Source organism: Bemisia tabaci, chromosome 4 (genome assembly GCF_918797505.1).
Source record: "Bemisia tabaci chromosome 4, PGI_BMITA_v3".
NCBI lineage: Eukaryota > Metazoa > Arthropoda > Insecta > Hemiptera > Aleyrodidae > Bemisia > Bemisia tabaci.
Genome location: NC_092796.1, coordinates 45,401,440 through 45,421,751, shown reverse-complemented (window position 1 = coordinate 45,421,751; position 20,312 = coordinate 45,401,440). Strand labels below are relative to the sequence as shown.

Below are 20,312 nucleotides of genomic sequence, written 5' to 3'. Positions count from 1 at the left end.
CACGGAGCGAATCTCAAATGTCTCATCTAAGTTCAAAAAATTGAATAGACTATAGGAATCTCGGTCTTTAGTCAGTACATTCATGGGATGTATGTGGACTGGTCATTAGGGAGTTAAAATGGCTGTAAATATCACAGAGAGTAATGACATTTGAGCTCTCCAAGTTTCAGCCAGAAATTCCTTCTTGCTGATGAAATAAATGTGACCAAATTTGTGATAAAGGATTTTATCCTTCAGGAGTTTCTTTTTGACATCTTGCAAAAACTTAATTTACGTTTTTCTGCAACCAAAATTTTTTTCTCATGGAACTTCAGAACTAATGTCTCCTTAATTTTTGAGAGATTAGTGTCAAGCTTCTGCTACGATTCCCAGACTTCCTTCCTTGTTTGCATAAGTGAAAAGTTTAGGACAATTTTCTCCGGGAAGATAGGGCCTCTTTTCACGAATCCAGTCACAAGTAAGGTTAAAAAGAAGGTATTGAATGATGCATAAGTTCAGTATTGCTACATCTTTACGAAAGATTCATATGCTCTCACTAAGCACTGCCCAGCAGTGAGTAACTAGTGCTAGATCCAAGTTTCCCACTAATTAAAGGATAATTTTGTCTCTCACTTTTTTGAGAATTCGAGTACCAACTTTATATCTAGATCTCTGAGGAAGACTTGGAGAACTTAAAGGTTATCAGACTGAACAGTCCAAATTTTTTCCCATGAATTTCTAAAATTCCCTAAATTCTTTCATCATCCTTCCAAAATTTCAGAAAACTTAACTAATTATTGCCGAATTGAAAGTACAAGCATTTGAGTTGAGAGCAGACAATTTTTAATATCTGGATGAACTCAGGAACAACTCAAAAACGTAGATTGCCAAAACGTAAAATATTTGTAGAATTAAATGTTGTCCCAAGAGCTAGGGCGGTTCACCAATGGAGCCAGTGTTCCTTTCTTTGAAATATTACTTCAAATTTCAGATTCTATATTCAGCCTTTCTGATCAGGTTAAAAAATTAATGAAACAAGTTATTATTTGGTTAAATTTACTAAATAGAAAACATTAATAAAAAAAGATAAGAAAAAGACAGGAAATGAAGGGAACTGGTAACAAATATAGAAACAAAGCTAAATATAATTTTTAAGTTGGAACAATCAGATTAAGCATTGAAGGAATAACCAACATTAATTGAGGCAAAACATGACCAAACAAATCGGTTTTTATTGGAAACTTTTAAAGTTTTGAATGATTACCGAAGAAAAAAATTAATGATACTAACAAATGACATAGAACTGTGAAAAAAACTTTTAAAAAATGATACCTTCATCTTAAAGGACATTTAATTAGTCTAAAAGTAAGAAATTTAAAATGAAAGTTATAAAATATTAAAATGTAAAGTCAGTTCTTTAAAATTGGATCAGCTCATCAGCTCTTGAGCACAAGTCTCTATGAGAAATGGACTGAATCAATGAAACAAGTTGAAGGCTAATTAAAACTAAGGAAGTTAACCAAGTTTCATCAAGGCTGATATCTGCCGTGTGCAATGTGCTTGAGCCATTCCAACAAACATTGCTAGAAATCGCATATCTTAATCTCATAACAAAAGTTGAACTAATATCTTACATTTTCACTCCAAATTGTCTAAATGTGCAAATTATGTCAGTTATTTGACGTAAATCATTTAAGTATAATTCCAGAAGCAAATGCTCATAATACCTTTTGCAGTGTTAAATTAGCAGGGTATTAAGCAAAAAAACCATGCAAACAATTACAACCTCAAAGCACAAGCTCTGCTCCTCTTACACTTTTAATGTAACTGTTTGGAAATGGGTTATTAAATTATTAACCCAGCAAATACAGCTGAAAGTACACATCAGTCAATATCTCTCTCTCCAAAAATCATTGGAAAATCTGCTAAGAGCAGCCTTGAAGGCAGGAACATTATTTACGGAACTGTTTTTTCATCTCTTCACCACATGCAATTAAACACTTTAAGTCCTTATCACTTAGATGCGATGCAATTTCGACAAGAAGTTCAGCAGGGAGTGCGGGAGATTTACGGATACAGAACACATTGCTGGTTTTTAAGATCATGCCAAGGTAGATTCCTGCTTGACTCACTAGAGCAGCCCTCATCCTATTTTTCTTCAAACCATTCATTATTAAGTGGTAATAAATTGGAAACTTCTCCTGACTTAGGGCTTCAATGGACTGGACTAACAGTTCATTTTTGACAAATTGGGGGTTGCGCTGATTTGTCATCAAAATATCGTGGAGATTGAGATTCCTGCCGATGAATTCAAGCTTCATCTTTCTTAACTCTTCCTCGCAGTCTGATTTGAATTGAAGTAACCAACCACTGTCAACAGGAAATTTTTGATAGATTTTGTCGCACATATTCAACTTTGCAACTGTTAGTTTGATTACTTGCCTTACAAGAGCTTGACCTATCATTAGGTTACGGTCAACATGACAATCACTCTTCCTTGGAAGCATAGGATTTTCAATCCCAAGACTGGAGGGTGAACACGGAATATCAGCAAGGTCAAAAGCTGTTCGTCCATCTCGATTAGAAATATTTACATCAATGCCATTATTTAGTAGAACGGTGGCAACTTCGTTCCAATTTTTCAGCACAGCATAGTGAAGAGCTGTTCCTCCAAGCGCCACAGCGTTGACATCTGCATTGAATTCCAAGAGGATTTCGACAGCCCTGACATGCCCTTTGAAAGCCGCACAATGTAATGGAGTGTCACCATTGTCCCGTCGTGCATTGACATCTGCTTTCTTTCTTAAGAGAGCTTCTAACACACTGACATGGCCTTTTTCAGCAGCAAAATGCAAAGGCACCGAGTTGTCATTTGTGCATGAATTCACATTGTCTCCGTGATTGAGCAGAGTTTCAACAGCTTCATGACATCCTTTCAACGCAGCAAGATGCAGAACTGCGAGACCTCTGTTTGTTGTAACATTGAAGTCAGCTCCTTTGCCTACTAAAAAATTAAGAATCTGAATCTTTTCAGAGTCATCAATATCCTTGGGGTCACGTTGTTTCCGGAAAAAGTAAAAAAACCTGTCACAGTCCGATACGATCAGCTGAAGAGGTGAGTAGCCTTCCACAATAGCATTGATGTCTGCTCCATTTTCTACGAGTAATTCACAAGTTTTAAGAGATTCTTTGAAGACAGCCTCATGAAGCAATATGGGAGCTTTTTTGAGATTTGCACCTTTATCCAACAGCAGCTGAATAATTATTGGCCAATTGTTTTTGTCACGGCACCTCATTGAATAAAACACAGGTGTGTTCCCTAATCCATCTTCTGCATTAACAACACAACCAAAGTTCAGGAGGAGTTTAATTATTTCAATGTAACCGTTTTCTACTGCAATATGTAGAAGAGTGGAGTCAAATTCTTTATGCCTACAGTCTGCTCCAAAGTTCAAAAGCTGCTTCACTATTTTATAGTGGCCTTTATTAACAGCTGCCCATAGAATTTTGCCATTTTTAGCATCCTCTTTTCTTGGCGTGAAACCACACTCACACAGAGCATTAACTATTTTACGGCTTGTTTTTAGAAAATCGGTGGTAATCATGCGAGTAACAAGTTCGGATATTTTATCATCAAAGGTAGGACTGTATTGTAGAAGAAGACTTACAAGGGGTAAATTTTGCATCTCAATTGCCAAGGACAAAGGGCTATCGTTATTTTCATTTTTAGCACCTATATCAGCACCATTATCTAGAAGTAACTTGACAATACCTTCATGCTCCTTTTCCACTGCTAAAAGGACTGCTGTCGAGCCTTTGGATGCTTGTGCATTTACATCAGCGGATTTTGCGATGAGTAACTCCACTATCTTCAAAAACCCCTTAACTGCAGCCAAATGCAGAGGTGTTATACCATTGTTGCCTTTTACATTGACTAAAGCACCATTATTAAGTAGCACACTGACTATTTCGGTGTGACCTTTTTGACATGCAATGTGAAGTGCAGAATAGTTATCAATCGGCCTTCTCCAGTTGATCTGTGCTCCTCGCTTGAGGAGATGGGTCACAATTCTTAGGTGACCTTCTTCACAAGCCAGAAATAATGGAGATAAGCCAAATTCGGTATGACGGTGACTCGATCGAGAGGGAAGAGTCAAATCGGGCTCTAGTACAGTATTTGGGCTGGCTCCTGCATCTAACAAAGCCAGGACAATTTCCTCGTGGCCAAGAGATAAAGCTCTGATCAAAGCAACGGGGAGTGGTTGATCCTTAAAACCAGGTATGTGAGGATTTAGTAAAAGCCTCACAACATCTAGAAATCCTCTTTCACAAGCAATTAACAAAGGAGTAAAGCCATCATTATCTCTCGGGGAACAACTGACTCCTTTTTCTAGTAAGATACGCACAAGCTTTTCATCTCCAACCTGAGCTGCATGATGAAGAGCTGTTTGTTTTTCTTGACTTGAAATAGGAGTTAAGTTCTTATCACCGAGCAATTCAGCAGATTTCAAGGAAGTTTTTCTAACTACAGAAATAGGGAGCTTAGCATCACCTTCCATGGTATGTTTTTCCTGAAAATCTATTGATCAAGCTTACACCATTGATTAGAGTAGGAATATAAAACATTACAACTGATCAGGAGGACGCCAATGCATTTGAGTCCTACTTCAAGCTTGTAGAGCATTGAAAAATTCTTCTTGTTTGCAGCAATTCACTTGATCCCAGCCAACAGAAACATTCTCGAGTGATGAACCTGTAAGAAATGAAAGGAGTGACTCTTACAGACCATTTAAGAGAAACAGACAGAAAAGTATTCACAATTATAATGAGATGACCTGGTGAGGTATGATATAGAAAGAAGTGACTCTTTGACCAAATTTACTTAGAATTGGTTCTTCATGAAGATTGAAGAGAGCAGGAAGCATTGAAGCATGAAAAATTTCCTGACTTTCCCTACAAATTCCCTGTCTTTTCCAGGTTGTTGTAAATTCCCTGACATACCCGGTTCTCCAGACCGCTGGAGATCCTGCATACACAATCTTTATGGGTCTTAGAATTACTTTGCGGCGAATAAATATTTTGATCATCACTAGAAATAAAAAATTGACCTTGGAACAGAGTGGAACCACAGGAAGAGGGGCTACTTTTTCTTTAGGTCTCAATACACAATCAAATTCCGTATCAATTTGATCAAAGTAGACCGGTTGATTACTGATAGTCACCATGCAGTAGTCCTCTTCAATCAGATCAATTTGATCAGAATAGATTTCCACCATTCATCATTTCTTGCCACATGAAACATTTCTGCCAGGTTTTCATTTGAAAAGTAGGCAAAGTAACAATTTTAAGACTGATGACTCCCAACACTTCGATGGTAATTGGTTCGGGAAATGAGGCTTTTCAGAAAGTGCTGAAAGCGAAGAAGTTGAGACTTCATCTTGGTTTGATGGGGGGGGGGGGGGGTGTCTACCCCCTCTATAAAAACTCTAGTTCTTCCAGATTACTGATATCAGCATACGTAATTTATGAGAACTTACGAAGCATATTCAGAAGAAGAGGTCTGCTGATAAATCATGGACCCTTAGTTCCTGGAATCTATGGACTGTGACCCGATCCTTTTCATCCTATGTTGTGACAGCCTAACGATATGAGTCTGAAAAAGAACCATGAATTAAGTATGAATTATATAAAACGTTTAATTTAGATTTCCTTGAAGATAAAAGTTGTGATCTGAAAAAACTGCAGATAATTCTCACAAAAATTGTAAACAGCTTGAAATAGGAAAAAAAAACAGCATTACATAAATGTTTAAACAAAGGTCCCTTAACCTAAAAATCAGTGTGTTGTCAGGAGTACACCCAGTGAACTTTGAGTTGACAGGTGAGTAAGTTTTGAAAGTAAATCTTAGGTATTGATAGTTTGAAGAGAAAATTATCTTAGAAGCAAAACATTTAGGAACAAGTATTCTGGACTTAAAGCCATGGGCTTATCAATAAAAACTCCATTCGCAGGGGAAAATCAAGGGTCTGAGGGATGATAGTTGAGTCTGTCCGATCAAAGGATAATTAAGTAAAGCACGAGTTACACAGAAAGAGTAGAATTTATTTTCACTCTCGTAATGCAGATTATTCCATAATTTTCAGTGATACTAAGTGTATGCTGCCTTGGTTCTTCATATCACTAATTCCAAGGAAAGTTAGTCTCATTATTTGTGGCTTTATGCCTTTCCTTGCTGTTTTAACAGTAGAAGTTGATGCTAGAGTTAAACTATCAGGCTATACAGTTGACGAAGGAACTATTTCACAGAGGGAATGAGGGCTTGAATAAGGACCACAGCCGAATCCTGTGTATTAATTAGGATGTAGTTTGCATCCGCTTGAGAGCCAATGACCAGTGATTCAACGGAACAGATGATGGATCAACTAAATTTGAACATTCATAGAGATTTCAGTGAAATTAAAATTAATTTCATTCACTTTTTCTGGAATCCATAAAACGTAAAATGTCACTGCACAGTGAGTAAGCATTCTTAAAAGAGGCATTAAACATGAGCAATCATGAATTGCAAGTACAGTTGAAGGAAAATAGCTCTGAAAAACATTAATTATGACAAATAGAGCGATGAATTTATTGACATACCTATGCATCGGACTAAGTTTCAAGATACATTGACTTCCTTGTCAATTTGCTTGTCTTTTGTCATTATGAAGACCCTGTCAAACATCAGCAGGGCGAACACAGAAGGGCAAATAAGAATAGCTGTAAACTCCACTTAAACGCGAAATTAATACTTAACTTTAGACGGAGGAAGAGTCATTCGCTACGGAGGAAGGGCCAAAAAATTGCTGCCATTCAAGTTCGATTCTACACGACTCTGTGAAAGACAGAAAGCGATAGGTTAATGACCGAGATAAGCTAACGTAACGGTTTCAGGATTAAGGCACGTGATTAGGACAGAAAGTGCGTAGGTAAGGGTACAAGATGCTAAAAAAAAAATTGGCACCGTGCATGCGTTTCATGTGGCGGAAAAACCGACATAAAACTCTGGTATAAGAATTAGGGGTGAGGAAGTTTAGGTGCCCGAAATGTCGGGGACGTGGAAATTCCGGAAAACTCCCCCGAAATGAGGTTAGGCGGTAGCCATATTTGATGTTGTTGTTTACAACAGGTGAAACAAAAAATGATGGCCAATCAGAAAGGAGGAAATACATTTTTCCAAGTCTGCCATCCTAGGTACCATGGCATTAACTAAAATAACTATTAAATTCTATGCATATATCACCAACTTCGAGCCGCATGGTCAGAAATATTTTCATATTCAACATCAAAATGAACTGAATAAACGGAATATTTTTTTCTAATAGGATGTAAATATATAAGTGAGACGTAATGAAACAGAGGTAGGTTTGAAGTGTTGGCAGTAATAATTTTCGGAGAGGACTCTCTGCTCATTGGTCAACAGCACTCAACAGGTAGAGGCGCCAAAATTTGAACTTGCGCTCGCGTTGGTGAGAGCTGACTGGGCACGCGCGGACGCGCGCCTTCACGAGTGAATTAATCGGGCGCGCCGCGCCGCCCCATTTGGACCGCACCGTGAAGTTCCGCTTTTTCGACGAAACTGACGAGTCTGAATTTGTCAGTATACATTACAGTATATTGTAAACTATTTTTACTTGACTTGCACTAATTTCATTCTTATTGTCGATTAATTAACCGCGGTTAAACCTTCGAATTTTCGAAGCTGAAGTACAAGATAATATATGTTGGTTAATAAAAGTTAGAAAATTTTGCAAGATGACATTTAATTTTTACTACGACGCATATATTTCATCTACTAAATAGAAAGCGTTGCGTAATTTTTTTTTTTTTTTTTTTTTTGGGGGGGGGAGGGGGGGGGGGTCCAGCATAGCAGAGGTAGAGGTGTCAAAAATAAAACCCCAACTTTAGCGTTACGTAATTTAGAACTAGCCCCATGTTGGTGATAAAAATGTTGCATCTGCTGGAATTTATAAATCTATAGTTTTCCACGCACTAGTTCCTTCGGTGTTAGACATGAACTCATCTCAACTGATGACCCAACAATATGTCTGTCAACCTGTAATTAGGTAGTATATTCTCATATCGACGGCGTAAGTCCGCAATCACATATTTCGTTTGCAATGTCTGAAAATCTCCGCCTCTGTGTTATTTTTTTAAATGAGAACAGATTGACATCATTCCTTGAAGTTCATGCAGAATTCTCTTCGCACAGAGAAGAAAAATCACGGCAGTTTTGAAAAATTGCCGTTGCATAGTTTTCCATTTAAAAAATAAAGTATGTCGGGAAGTCTGCAACGTCGCAAACAGAGTTATGTGATTGCCAACTTACACCGTCGATGTATATCTAGAAGAAGAAATGAGCATTACAGGGGTGTAATTAGCGCATAATATGAGTGATCGCTGATCGATCCGGTGGACTGCCGGATTACCGGTGCATTATCATATGTACATACAACATTCGCAAGTTTTGAGGTTACGTCACTGAGACGTTGCATTTGTGACTAATAAATCGGGAATTTGTCTTAAGATACAGGGTTATTCAAAAGTTACGCACCACTGGCCATAACTTTAGTTCTAATTATGATATCGATTTGCGGTTTGTGGCGTCCTTCCTCATATCGAGGGGGAAACTTTTTGAGGTACTTTCCAGTTCTTCACCCCCCCAGGGGGAGGGGGGGCGGGGGGCAACTCAAAAATTTCAAATGGCAACCCCCATCATGTGATACATCGTTAGAAAGAGCATGAAAAAAGAAAATTTTTGGCGCAAACCCGAAGTCGATCTGACCCCCCTGTCAAAAGTTAGGGGGGTCCAAAGGTTATTTAGGGGGCCCGTACCTTCATTTTTTAGCGTAGCTTCGGCGGCTCTTGGACATACCGTTTCTCTTTTCAAAGAGTCCTCGAATACTCCAGGTCTGATACCGAAGTCTTCATATTGCCCCCGGGCCACCACAGCCCCCCCGTAGGGGGGGATGGGCCTGTTACAATGAATCATTGCATTAAAATGCGGGAAGTCACAGAAGAGCTTCAAACTTAGCATCAAAACCGAGTGGAACTTCTTGCCAATGTTAACGCAAACGCAGCCTGCGACTTAGAAGTGAGTTTTCAAAACTCTTAGCCCCCTGCCCCCCTCATTTTTGGTTGCAGAGCGGGTAAAAACCGGGAAATTCACTACAAATAATGCCCGAAACTATTGTCCAACTTAAGGAGGACCCTTGAAACGTTGCGATCAGTCAGAGCATTGAAATACAAGGACTGCCACCCCCTTAAAGTACGGAAACATCCAAAACACCCCCGCTGCCCCCCTCATTTTTTGTTGCGGAGCGGGTAAAAACCGGGAAAATCGCCAGAAATGATGCCCGAAACCACTGTAGAACTTGACGCGGACCCTTGAAACGTTGCGCTCAGTCGGAGAACTGCAACACAGGAACTGCCGCCCACTTTAAGGACGGAAACATCCATAAAACCCACGCTGCCCCCCTCTTTTTTCGTTGCAGAGCTGGTAAGAACCGGGGCATCATTTCTGGCGATTTTCCCGGTTTTTACCCGCTCCGCAACAAAAAATGAGGGGGGCAGCGGGGGTGTTTTGGATGTTTCCGTACTTTAAGGGGGTGACAGTCCTTGTATTTCAATTCTCCGACTGATCGCAACGTTTCAAGGGTCCTCCTTAAGTTGGACAATAGTTTCGGGCATTATTTGTAGTGAATTTCCCGGTTTTTACCCGCTCTGCAACCAAAAATGAGGGGGGCAGGGGGCTAAGAGTTTTGAAAACTCACTTTAAAGTCGCAAGCTGCGTTTGCTTTAACATTGGCAAGAAGTTCCACTCGGATTTGATACTAAGTTTGAAGCTCTTCTGTGACTTTTCGCATTTTAATGCAATGTTTCATTGTAACAGGCCCATCCCCCCCTACGGGGGGGCTGTGGTGACCCGGGGGCAGTATAAAGACTTCGGTATCAGACTTGGAGTATTCGAGGACTCTTTGAAAAGAGAAACGGTATGTCCAAGAGCCGCCGAAGCTACTCTAAAAAATGAAGGTACGGGCCCCCTAAATAACCTTTGGACCCCCCTAACTTTTGACAGGGGGGTCAGATCGACTTCCGGTTTGCGCCAAAAATTTTCTTTTTTCATGCTCTTTCTAACGATGTATCACATGATGGGGGTTGCCATTTGAAATTTTTGAGTTGCCCCCCGCCCCCCCTCCTCCTGGGGGGGTGAAGAACTACAAAGTACCTCAAAAAGTTTCCCCCTCGATATGAGGAAGGACGCCACAAACCGCAAATCGATAGCATAATTAGAACTAAAGTTATGGCCAGTGGTGCGTAACTTTTGAATAACCCTGTATCTGAATGGGGGGATTTTGAAACACGTTCTCGCAAGGTTTATTAGGCTGACAGTATCGCGGATGTAGTCGGATAAGTGCCTCGCGTCCCACGCGTGTTGTCAACCGTCTCTTCGCGCATGAGATTAAATTGTTGACTCTGGGCATAACTTTTAAGTAATGTTTCGATGAAATTTTTTTATAATTAATCTTTACTGGAACGAGTGAATCTACTTGTGAAGCCTGATTTTCTACATGGTGATGAACGCTTCGTGTTCGTTTGTGAATGATTGGTAAAATCGTGTTTGAGTATTACTCACTTGCTGGCAACTCTCTGAGGATATTCATCAGTCCGATTCTTGAAATTACGTACGTATGATTTCCTATGCGCATCTCACTAGATTTCAAAGCAGGGCCGGATTAAGGGGGTGGCCACATGGGCCGCGGCCCATGGCGGCAAATCTAAGGGGCGGCAAAAATTTGCAATTTTTTAAAGTGTAGGTATAAACAAAATCGGATTTATAAAAATCAAAATTACAAACGAGAAAAGGCGACAAAATCTCTCATTTCCTGAGAGTATAGTAATTTCTAATTTGCTGTCTCTTAGTGATACAAGAGACAGCACCTTCAATAAGTCGAGTTAAGAGAGAGACCAAACACGCAATTTGACCTGGAATGGCGCGACTTAGATAGAAATGATAACGAGGACTTGAGATGAATAGGAGAAGCCCTTGGCGCGGCGATCGGCATGGAACACATATTAACGCCTACAAGACTGCACGAATACTTCATGCATTGCATCAAACACAGTGCGGTCAGCGTGAAACGGATAGCACCTACAAGACTGAGTGAATACTTCACGCGTCACGTCTAACACAGTGCGTTTAGCAGCGGTCGGCGTGAAACGCATAGCGCCTACAAGACTGTCGGAATACTTCACGCGTTGCGCCAAACACGGTGCGGTCTGCGCGGCGCGGCGGCGGAAGTTAAAATCATTGATCCACATTTATGTTTGTTCTTTCATAATTTTTTCGTTCATTTCTTATGAATGGAAGGCCTTGTCCACACAGAGATAGGTTTACGGAACTTAACTTTCGCGCAAAGTTCCGTGAACTTTTGCTAGTAGTGTTGACAGGGCTTTCCCAAAAAATGTGTTCAACACGAGTAAATGCGTCTTATGCACCCCTCCCCCGCTGACACGTTCATTTGATGGTTTTTATCGAGTTTCAAAACGAATGCGAAGGGGGCGGCAAAATACAGGCGGCCCATGGGTGGTAGGTAGGTGAATCCGTCCATGTTTCAAAGTTACCGAATTTACATTAAAACTGTAAAAAATGGATAATAATGATAAAACAACTCAGAAGATGCATCACAGTAGTGTTTATGTTACAGTAGCGCGCCTGTAAAAAGCGTATACAAGAAATGGATTACATTTTGCATTAAGGAACCACTATTTTCGGATCACCCATAAAAGCACATACCTGCATAGGGAAACTAATGACATGCATGTGGTTTCTAAAGTGGGTCAGAAATAGTGGTTCCTGATTGCAACATGTAATCCAAATATAGCTCTGGAGTTTGCGCACGGTAAAAATCTTTGAACGTTGCATTGAGGATGCAAAACCAGTTGGCCCTCAAAAAGGGGCCCCGTTTATTGAAACTTATTGCAATAAAATTGAAGTAAGTTGCTACTTTTCATTGCGTTGCATATTGCCTATCTTTCAGACAAATGGAGCTCATTTTTTGTATTGTTTAAAATCGGCATAAATCGACCAAATGATGTAAAAATATTGCAATTAAATGGTAAAAAAATTACAATCTTATTGAAATCAAATTACAATTCAATTTCAATATTTTCGCTGCAGTGCGCCACTTGGGCAGTTTTCATACCCCGACCAAACTCCCGTAAGAAGCATCCCAAAAATGTTCGCTTTGTGTCGTACTTCATTCTAGCCTAACCTAACCTATTCTAGAATGAAGTACGACACAAAGCGAACATTTTTGGGATGCTTCTTACGGGAGTTTGGTCGGGGTATGAAAAATGCCCAAGTGGCGCACTGCAGCGAAAATATTGAAATTGAATTGCAATTTGATTTCAATAAGATTGTAATTTTTTTACCATTTAATTGCAATATTTTTTACATCATTGGGTCGATTTATGCCGATTTTAAACAATACAAAAAATGAGCTCCATTTGTCTGAAAGATAGGCAATATGCAACGCAATGAAAAGTAGCAAATTATTTCAATTTTATTGCAATAAGTTTCAATAAATGGGGCCCCTTCAAATAGGAGCTACGCAATATACACGGCACTCAGTGGAATTGCAATATATTTTTACAATGCAATTGCTACTCATTGCAATCCGTGCTACTTGGGTGACCGTACTTCAATGGGAAACGTTCTTTTTCGAGACGCTGAGGAGAGTTGACTGTTCTATTGATAGTAATCTTTGTTTTAGCTGTGCTATTGATTTTAGAACAACTTCGCCTCGTGACTATACATGTGCTTAACCATAAATAACACCAGACTTGTCCTTTTTTTTATCCAAAGATAAAATAGAGGAACAATGGCCAATATTTACTCAGCTCTAATCACGGGTGCTAGTCAAGGAATAGGATTGGAGTTCGTTACTCAGTTCTTGAGTAATCCCTCAGTCAACGTTCAAATTATCATTGCAACTTGTCGCAACCCTGAAAATGCCACGGTAAGTACACAGACAACTATGTTTGACGAAAGCGACATACTTGGATTGCATTTTGCAAAAAGGAACCACTAGCATTGCAATGTTGCTAAGATTGTGCAACTTCTTTTGTCTTGGAGGAAAAACCAGATTATCCCTTAATAGTTTCTATTTTACTCGCTAAAAACTGTAAATTTAAGACAAAAATTACCATCTAAATTTCATAGTTTTTCACAATTTCCGCAATTTTATTGCAAAGGATAAAGTTGCACAATCTTAGCATCATTGCAATTATAGAGGTTCCTTTTTGCAAAATGCAATCCACTTTTTCTCTTCTTATTGATAAATGTACGTATTTAGGGCAACATTCTTATGATGGATGAATATCTTTTGAATGTTTGTAGTATGAGAGTTTCAGAGTTACACTTAGAGTACACATCCATTGATGAAGATAGTATTACTATCATTTTTTTCTGGGGGAGGAGTGGGAGAGGTCAAAAGTCATCATCCCCCTGCCAAGTGACAAACCCATTCTCTTTTTTCATGACAATCTAAATAATTGTAGTGCAATCTTCCGGCAGAGCATAAATCAGAAGAATTTTGGAGCGAATTCTCTTGTGTCTTCCCACAGTTTTAATAAAGGTCAACTCTAGCAGGCCTCCATTTTGAAGCGGTAAGCGAGATGAGAATATTCGAAAAAGTTTGTAATTTTTTAATAACTCCTCCAACAATGTATCACTCGATAGGGACTGGAAAAAAAATCTGCGGTTGTATTTTTTTAGGGGGAGCATTGAAAATTCTTGGTAGTGATATAAAGAAATAGTTAACATTTTTCCAAAAGTAGATTTTCAACGTTTCACAAAATGTACTTTAATTTTACAGGCTTTGCAGGAGGTGAAAAAAACTAGTCCCAAAGTTCATATTCTAAAATTAGGTGAGTCAAAAATTCTTCGCATTTCCCTTCTTATTTTGAAATTCATCGTTAATACAGAAATAACTGATTTATTGATGGACATGAGCACCCAACTATTCCCAAACTTCATTGAAACTGAATTGAACTTTACTTAACTTAAAGCTAACGATTTCTAAAATTCCACTGTAAAAATTGTCTGGTTTGCATCAAGTATAATACTTACACGCATTGTGGAAGAGATTAAAGCAAAGTGAATATCGATGTCAAATAACGTTGTCAATTGGGTTGCACATTAATGGGCTTGTTCTGAACGGAAAGCCTACGTTAACGATTCTGGTACTGGGTTAGTGGTACTGGGCTTCGGTATTGGCCCCAGTGCGTTTTTAGCTGAAAGTAGAAGTAAAGAGAAGAAGTTTTTTGGGGGGAACATGAGGGAACTATTCGACAATGAAACTGTAGGAGTGCGTATTTCGTTTACGATGTTTCAACATTTCCTCTTCCATTTAATGTAATCGAAGGAAAACAGACCAACATTAGTGTTTGAAATTTTCATGAATAACTCTTCTCACAGAAGAAAAAAAATCGGCGAAATTATCAAGAAATGACGCAGATTTTTTTTTTTTTTTTTTTTTTTTTTTTTTTTTTTTTTTTTTTTTTAAATAAAAAAATGAAGTATGACAGGAAGTCTGTAACGTCGCTCCCTGGAGATAGTACGCATTCCTGCAGTTTCACCATCGATATGGTGCATACATATTGAGAGCAACAGGTAACAGGAAAAATTTATATTCCCAGTATTAATGACTTAAAATTTTTTTAGGAGCTTTGAACTGAGTGCTTATATAGATGACAAACATCAAGGCCAAAAGGTCGATTTGGGTTGTGCGGTGTAATAAATAGATGTAATTTATCTCGAGAGATTTTTAAATAAATATACAATGAATGCTTGACAGTTCGGAATGGCTTACACAAATCGGCTGATTCTTTTATAAATAAACACGTAATTAAAAGAAATATATACTTGTTAATAAATAAACGATTGGTAGTCTTACCTTTAGGTACGAGAAATTCATCGCTCTCAAAGTATCTTTACTAGAAGCGTGGGATCAGGGACTTATCGGCTGAAAGTAGAAATAAAAAGATACATTAATTTTGAGAAGACAGGGAACGAAAAGGTTTACACATTTGGGAGTGACAGGAGACAAAAGGTAAGTTAGTTTTTCAAATTTAATGACTCAAAACATTTGATAATAATTGGTGGCAGAAATAAATGAAAGACAAATGAGTTTTACGATTTTTGCTGAAACGATCGATGAAACTGAAGCGCAACTTGCTGGTTTGGAACTCAAAGTTAGTTAATTAACTGTCTTGTCTATTTTTCTAGATGTAACGCAATTTGATACGTACGAGAAAGTAGTCGGTGAGGTTGAAAATATCGTCGGGGAAAAGGGATTAACCTTGCTCATAAATAATGCCGGGTACATGCCAGGAATAGAGGCTCTAGATGGCGTTACACCTGATGCACTCATTACAACGATCACAATCAATAGCGTTGCCCCTGTGATACTGACAAAGGTAAGCACTTGCTGATCATCTTGTGCCCTACTTGTGTTGGACCCATCAATTTAATGTGATATTTTCAACGATTTGTTACAGAAAACAGTAAGAAATTCAAGACAAGCCGAATATACAAAGGAAGGAAAGCATTTCGTTTAGGGTCGAATAATTTACATTTCGATATAGCTAAGTCGAAAAATGCGTGCATCTCCATTGCAATGCCTTCAGATCTCCAATTCTGTTGTATTCTCTCAAATGAAAACCGACCACGAAGTCCTCTCGAAATTCTTTGTGGGAACGCGATGGAGTAGAACAAATTCTCAGGTGAAGGTGATAAGGCACTGATATAGGGACAACAGGTCCCTCTTTAGATGGAAAGTCACCCATTGAAGCTGAATTTTGAATAAACAAGAAGGCGCCTTTAGAAGGCGTGGCGTCTCGAGTCTCTCTTCGAAAATAGGGCGCTTTTGTGGGCGCCACTTATTAACAAGAGGCATATTTGGATACGGCTCGTGGCCATAGAGGCTAAGTCACATCATTTAAAAGCCCAGTTAACATTGTAACAGCACGCGCGTGTATTAGCGATTAACGATTAATGCGGTTGCTAGAGACGCTTTGACGAAAAGTGTCGCGTCGTCTCGTAAGTAACGCCTTCTTTGCGGAAAGATACTTCCTACCCTGGTAAAAATTGGCAGTAGAATCTGTGTTCCAAAATACCAAAGACCTACAGCCGGCTGTAAGATTTCCAATAGCTTCTATAGCCGGCAACACAATTTCTTATAGCATTTTATAGCCGATGGCGATTAAGCAACAGCCTGGCGATAAAGTGTGTGCTAAACGTTACTAATTACGGATGCTAGGACTTAGTGAGTTTTTGGACAACTGCTCTCTTTTTGGGCCGTCGTATCTTGATTTATTCTGCGATAAAAGCTCCGTACTTTTGATGGATGCCTGTCATTCCTAATATATTCGATTCAGTTTCGGATGATTCTGTGCAATACCTCTGGTGTGAAATAGTCATGCTTCAAACGCCGCGGTACGCTGCGGCGCGGCGGCGGGCGGGCAGCCAGCGCTGAACGCGCATTGGCGCCTACAAACCTAACTGGGATACTTCACGCATTGCGCAATGCGTGAAGTATCCCTGTTAGGTTTGTAGGCGCCAGTGCGCCGCCGCTCCGCTTTGTGTTAGGCTCTAATATTTAATCTCGCGGAGTCAGCGTTTTTCAACTCATGACTTTGAAATGTTTGCACACTTTGTATGGATTATTCTCATTTTAATTGATGAAAAAAATATGTAGTAAAGGAATATATAATGTGCATTTTGTAAATATTAAGGGGATTCCGTACAAACTTAAGGATTTACAAAGCACAGGAATGTCTACACAATTTCTTATAGCCTTTTATAGCCGATGGTGAAAAAGCAACAGCCAGGTGATCAAGTGTGAAGCCCGGCGATAGGAACTATAGCCCGGCTGTATAATTTTTTATCGCTTCGTGTAGCTCGGCCGTGTGATTTTTTCCGCTTTCCACAGCCAGCTATATGATTTTCTATCGCCCTCTTCAGTCGGCTATAAGAACTCCTATGGTATTTTGAAACGCAGCTCCTATCGCCAATTTTTACCAGGGTAGCGTGGCCGGGGAGGCCAAATACTTGCATCTTTTAACGACCAAGTGCTTTTATCAAGAGTGTAGCAACACGAAGATTAGTGAGTAATGTAGATTACTTTGCAAGAGCACTCTATATCTTACTGTACGAGTAGACAATTTGGGTGGGATACCAAGAGGTCTTACATTGTTGGCTCTAATTTTTATTTCTCTCTCGTTTTTAGGCATTCCGTCCATTATTGAAGCGATCGGCTCAAGTTAACGCAACTAAAGGGGATGGTAAGAAACTTACACCAAAATATCTAAATTATCTGCCGAAGTCCAGAGATCTCACAAATTTTGATTTTCTCCCTCTTTCTTGGTCATTTTAAACAGCGTGATCAATTTTTTAATTTCCGCTGCACTGTATGAAAAAGAATGCACTTGTTGACGATACAAACATTTACACGCACGAGAGAAACTAAATGCTAATCAAAGCATCGGAAAGAGATTGGATTACTGGCAGAGACGCCACCATTACCAGCCACCACTGCTGCTGCCGGAGTACACACCCCCCCCCCTCCCCCCCCCCCGAGTAGAACAGGGAGAAAAGCCTTAATGATAATCGTCAATCCCTCCATCTGCTCCGTTTGCTTTAAAACTAGGTCTTCTAAGCCCTTGGTACGCTTATCAGACTGAAAACTTTGATCATTGGGAAGTGATTGAGCTGGGGCTAGAACACTGGCATATGACTTTCCCCGAGTTTTCAAATTTTCCGGAGGCACTATTTGAATAGTAGCGGGGTTTTCACTGGAATTGGTTTCACTCATCCACCTATATCTATTTTGTTTATAAAGTTTGCATCATTTTTAATTTCCAACGTGCCTCTTACCGCAGGGAACACACGATGGAAAACAGGCATCCAAATTTCTCGACACTCTGTAGGGCGCGGACAATCAGACAGTTAATAAAAATCCCCGTACAAGAGACATCCAGGATCATGATAAATACCCGTCTATTTAATAATAATCTGGACACCATGTATAAGAATAACAAAGAGAGCGAATTTTTCTGACGATATGTTCATAATTTCCTTCCAACTCATCCATTTAATTGTTAACGTTGCAGGACTTTCCATGCAGAGGGCGGCAGTATTCAACATAAGCTCGTTTCTCGGATCGATTGCTTTAAATGATAAAGCCATGCGCTGGTGTTACCGAGAAAGTAAGGTAAGTAAGAACCTAATCACAAAGACGCAGAAAAAAGTTAACTTTTCAACCACTCACATGCAAGTAATCTATTCTACACTGAAAAAAAAAACCACATTGGATCTAGCGTCCAGAATATTGAAAATATTGACAAGAAAAAATACTCTTGATTCAATCTGATTTTTGCTTGAATCAAAACGAAATCCGCTAAAATTAAGAGGCTTGGTTCTTGATTTAAGCTAGATTCTGATTGAATCAAGAATTCAAGAGTACTTTATCTTTTCGATGTTTTTAAGAGTCTGGACTCTAGATCCAATGTGTTTTTTTTCCAGTGTACGACACGAAAATATAAAAAATTGAAGAATGAAGCAATGAAGCTCTTTTGGCCCCGAGTAACTCACAATTTCAATCCTTGAGTCTTGATATTTCTTTCAATGGTCGTCTGGATTAGTTGAAAAACTAGAGTATGAAAGGCCTGATCTTGATTTGTTTCATTTTCTTCCAGGCTGCTTTGAATATGAGCACGCAATCCTTGGCGATTGAGCTGGAGAAGGACGGGATTTTAGTGGAGTCCTTCCATCCAGGACACGTTCGGACTAAAATGGGAGGTGCTCACGGGGCCATCGACGCCACGACCAGCGTAAACGGACTCATCGCGACTTTCCTCAAACTAAAGGAGAAGAACAAGAAAGGTTTCTACACGTGGGAAGGCAACGTAATGCCTTTTTGAAAAAAAGACACAATAACAATTTTGCTCTCTTCTAGAGAAAGTTACACCTACTCAGTCTTGAGATAATTTGTTACGTGCAGGTTTTTGTAATGAAGCATGCATTTAAATTTTTATACTTTTTCGAGAGAATTGTCTTTATTCTTCGCATTTATTTTTTAAGATAGTAACAATGTTAAGGTGATTCGATGGACGCCATATTTTGTGTCAGAACGGCATTCGATATATCGCATCAGTTGGTTCCATTTTTTCAGTTACTCGTCATTTTTCTCCGATTATAAGATCGCAGTTCTGTTGTCAGGAGACTAAAGCACTCACTTACCAATTTTAACAAAGAAATTCAACGTAATAAAGACGTGGTTTTTTTAGAGAGAAAATATCGCAACCGAGTGCAGTTTCGATATCAGTATCGAATGCGATGTTTTCTCTCTAAAAAAAACACGCCTTTATTACGTTGAATTTCTTTGTTAAAATTGGTAAGTGAGTGCTTTAGTCTCCTGACAACAGAATTGCGATCTCAAAATTGGAGAAAAATGACGAATAGCTGAAAAAATGGAGCCAATTGATGCGATATATTGAATGCCGTTCTGACACAAAATATGGCGTCCATCGAATCACCTTAAGGTAAATCACTACGAATGTACCCAGAGCATTTGTGTTCGTCACTTGACATCCTGCAGCCGCCTTCCACCCAATCCATCCTAAGACTGAGCTCCGGTTGCCTTCATCCTTAAGACATCAAATTGCCTCAATCAAATGGACGTATTTCTGTCGAACGGAACTATGCGCATTAAGACATGATCCCTGTTATGCATATTTCCTTACGGGTCCCAGGGCTCATTTCTTAATGCACATAGTTCCGTTTGACAGAAATACGTCCAAGTGTGAGAGACCGTTCATAAAGTACGTAACGCTCCAGGGAGGGGGAGGGGGGGGGGGGGTTCGAGGAGAGTGTTACGCCAATGTTGAAGGATAGGGACATACGTTACAAAAGCGTGTTACAAGGGGGATGGGGGTCAAAACTGCCGAAAAAGTGACTTACGTAATTCATGAACGGAATTTCTTGAGCTGACTATGAGCTTTCCTGGGTGGATAGACATTCCCTCAATTTGATAACCTGATATTGTAATATAAAGGACTTCGCGATATAATCGGTGAATGGAGATGTTGCATATGTGTGAGGAATTTGCGATTTGACTATACATTCTTATGTAAAAGTTCGCGAGAAACACGATGGTGTTACTGGTTTTCTCTGAAATCAACTCCCAAGCTCAAAAAAAGCTCTCAAAGTGAGGCCAAAATGGAGGAGA

At 39.4% G+C, this 20,312-nt stretch overlaps 2 protein-coding genes across 3 annotated transcripts; one reads left to right on the top strand and one right to left on the bottom strand.

The window, feature by feature from the left end:
- Positions 1-1,018: 1,018 nt before the first annotated feature.
- On the bottom strand, positions 1,019-14,316 carry LOC109038084 (uncharacterized). The gene is made up of 5 exons (XM_072299933.1): positions 14,153-14,316; positions 10,655-10,796; positions 6,619-6,853; positions 5,517-5,632; positions 1,019-4,732 (listed from the first exon to the last, which is right to left on the bottom strand). Exon 5 carries the CDS (start codon positions 4,536-4,538, stop codon positions 1,932-1,934), a length of 2,607 nt encoding a protein of 868 aa, XP_072156034.1. The 5' UTR covers positions 4,539-4,732; positions 5,517-5,632; positions 6,619-6,853; positions 10,655-10,796; positions 14,153-14,316; the 3' UTR covers positions 1,019-1,931.
- Positions 5,744-19,134, top strand: LOC109038085 (C-signal). Of its 2 annotated transcripts, none has more exons than XM_019053022.2 (7): positions 5,744-5,859; positions 12,887-13,040; positions 13,899-13,950; positions 15,311-15,501; positions 17,313-17,367; positions 18,196-18,296; positions 18,781-19,134. In XM_019053022.2, the coding sequence occupies exons 2-7, from the start codon at positions 12,903-12,905 to the stop codon at positions 19,003-19,005; spliced, it is 762 nt and encodes a 253-aa protein (XP_018908567.2). In that variant the 5' UTR covers positions 5,744-5,859; positions 12,887-12,902; the 3' UTR covers positions 19,006-19,134. The 2 variants fall into 2 exon arrangements, with proteins under 2 accessions (XP_018908567.2, XP_018908565.2); XM_019053020.2 differs by lacking the exon at positions 5,744-5,859 and adding an exon at positions 10,394-10,703.
- Positions 19,135-20,312: the final 1,178 nt, after the last annotated feature.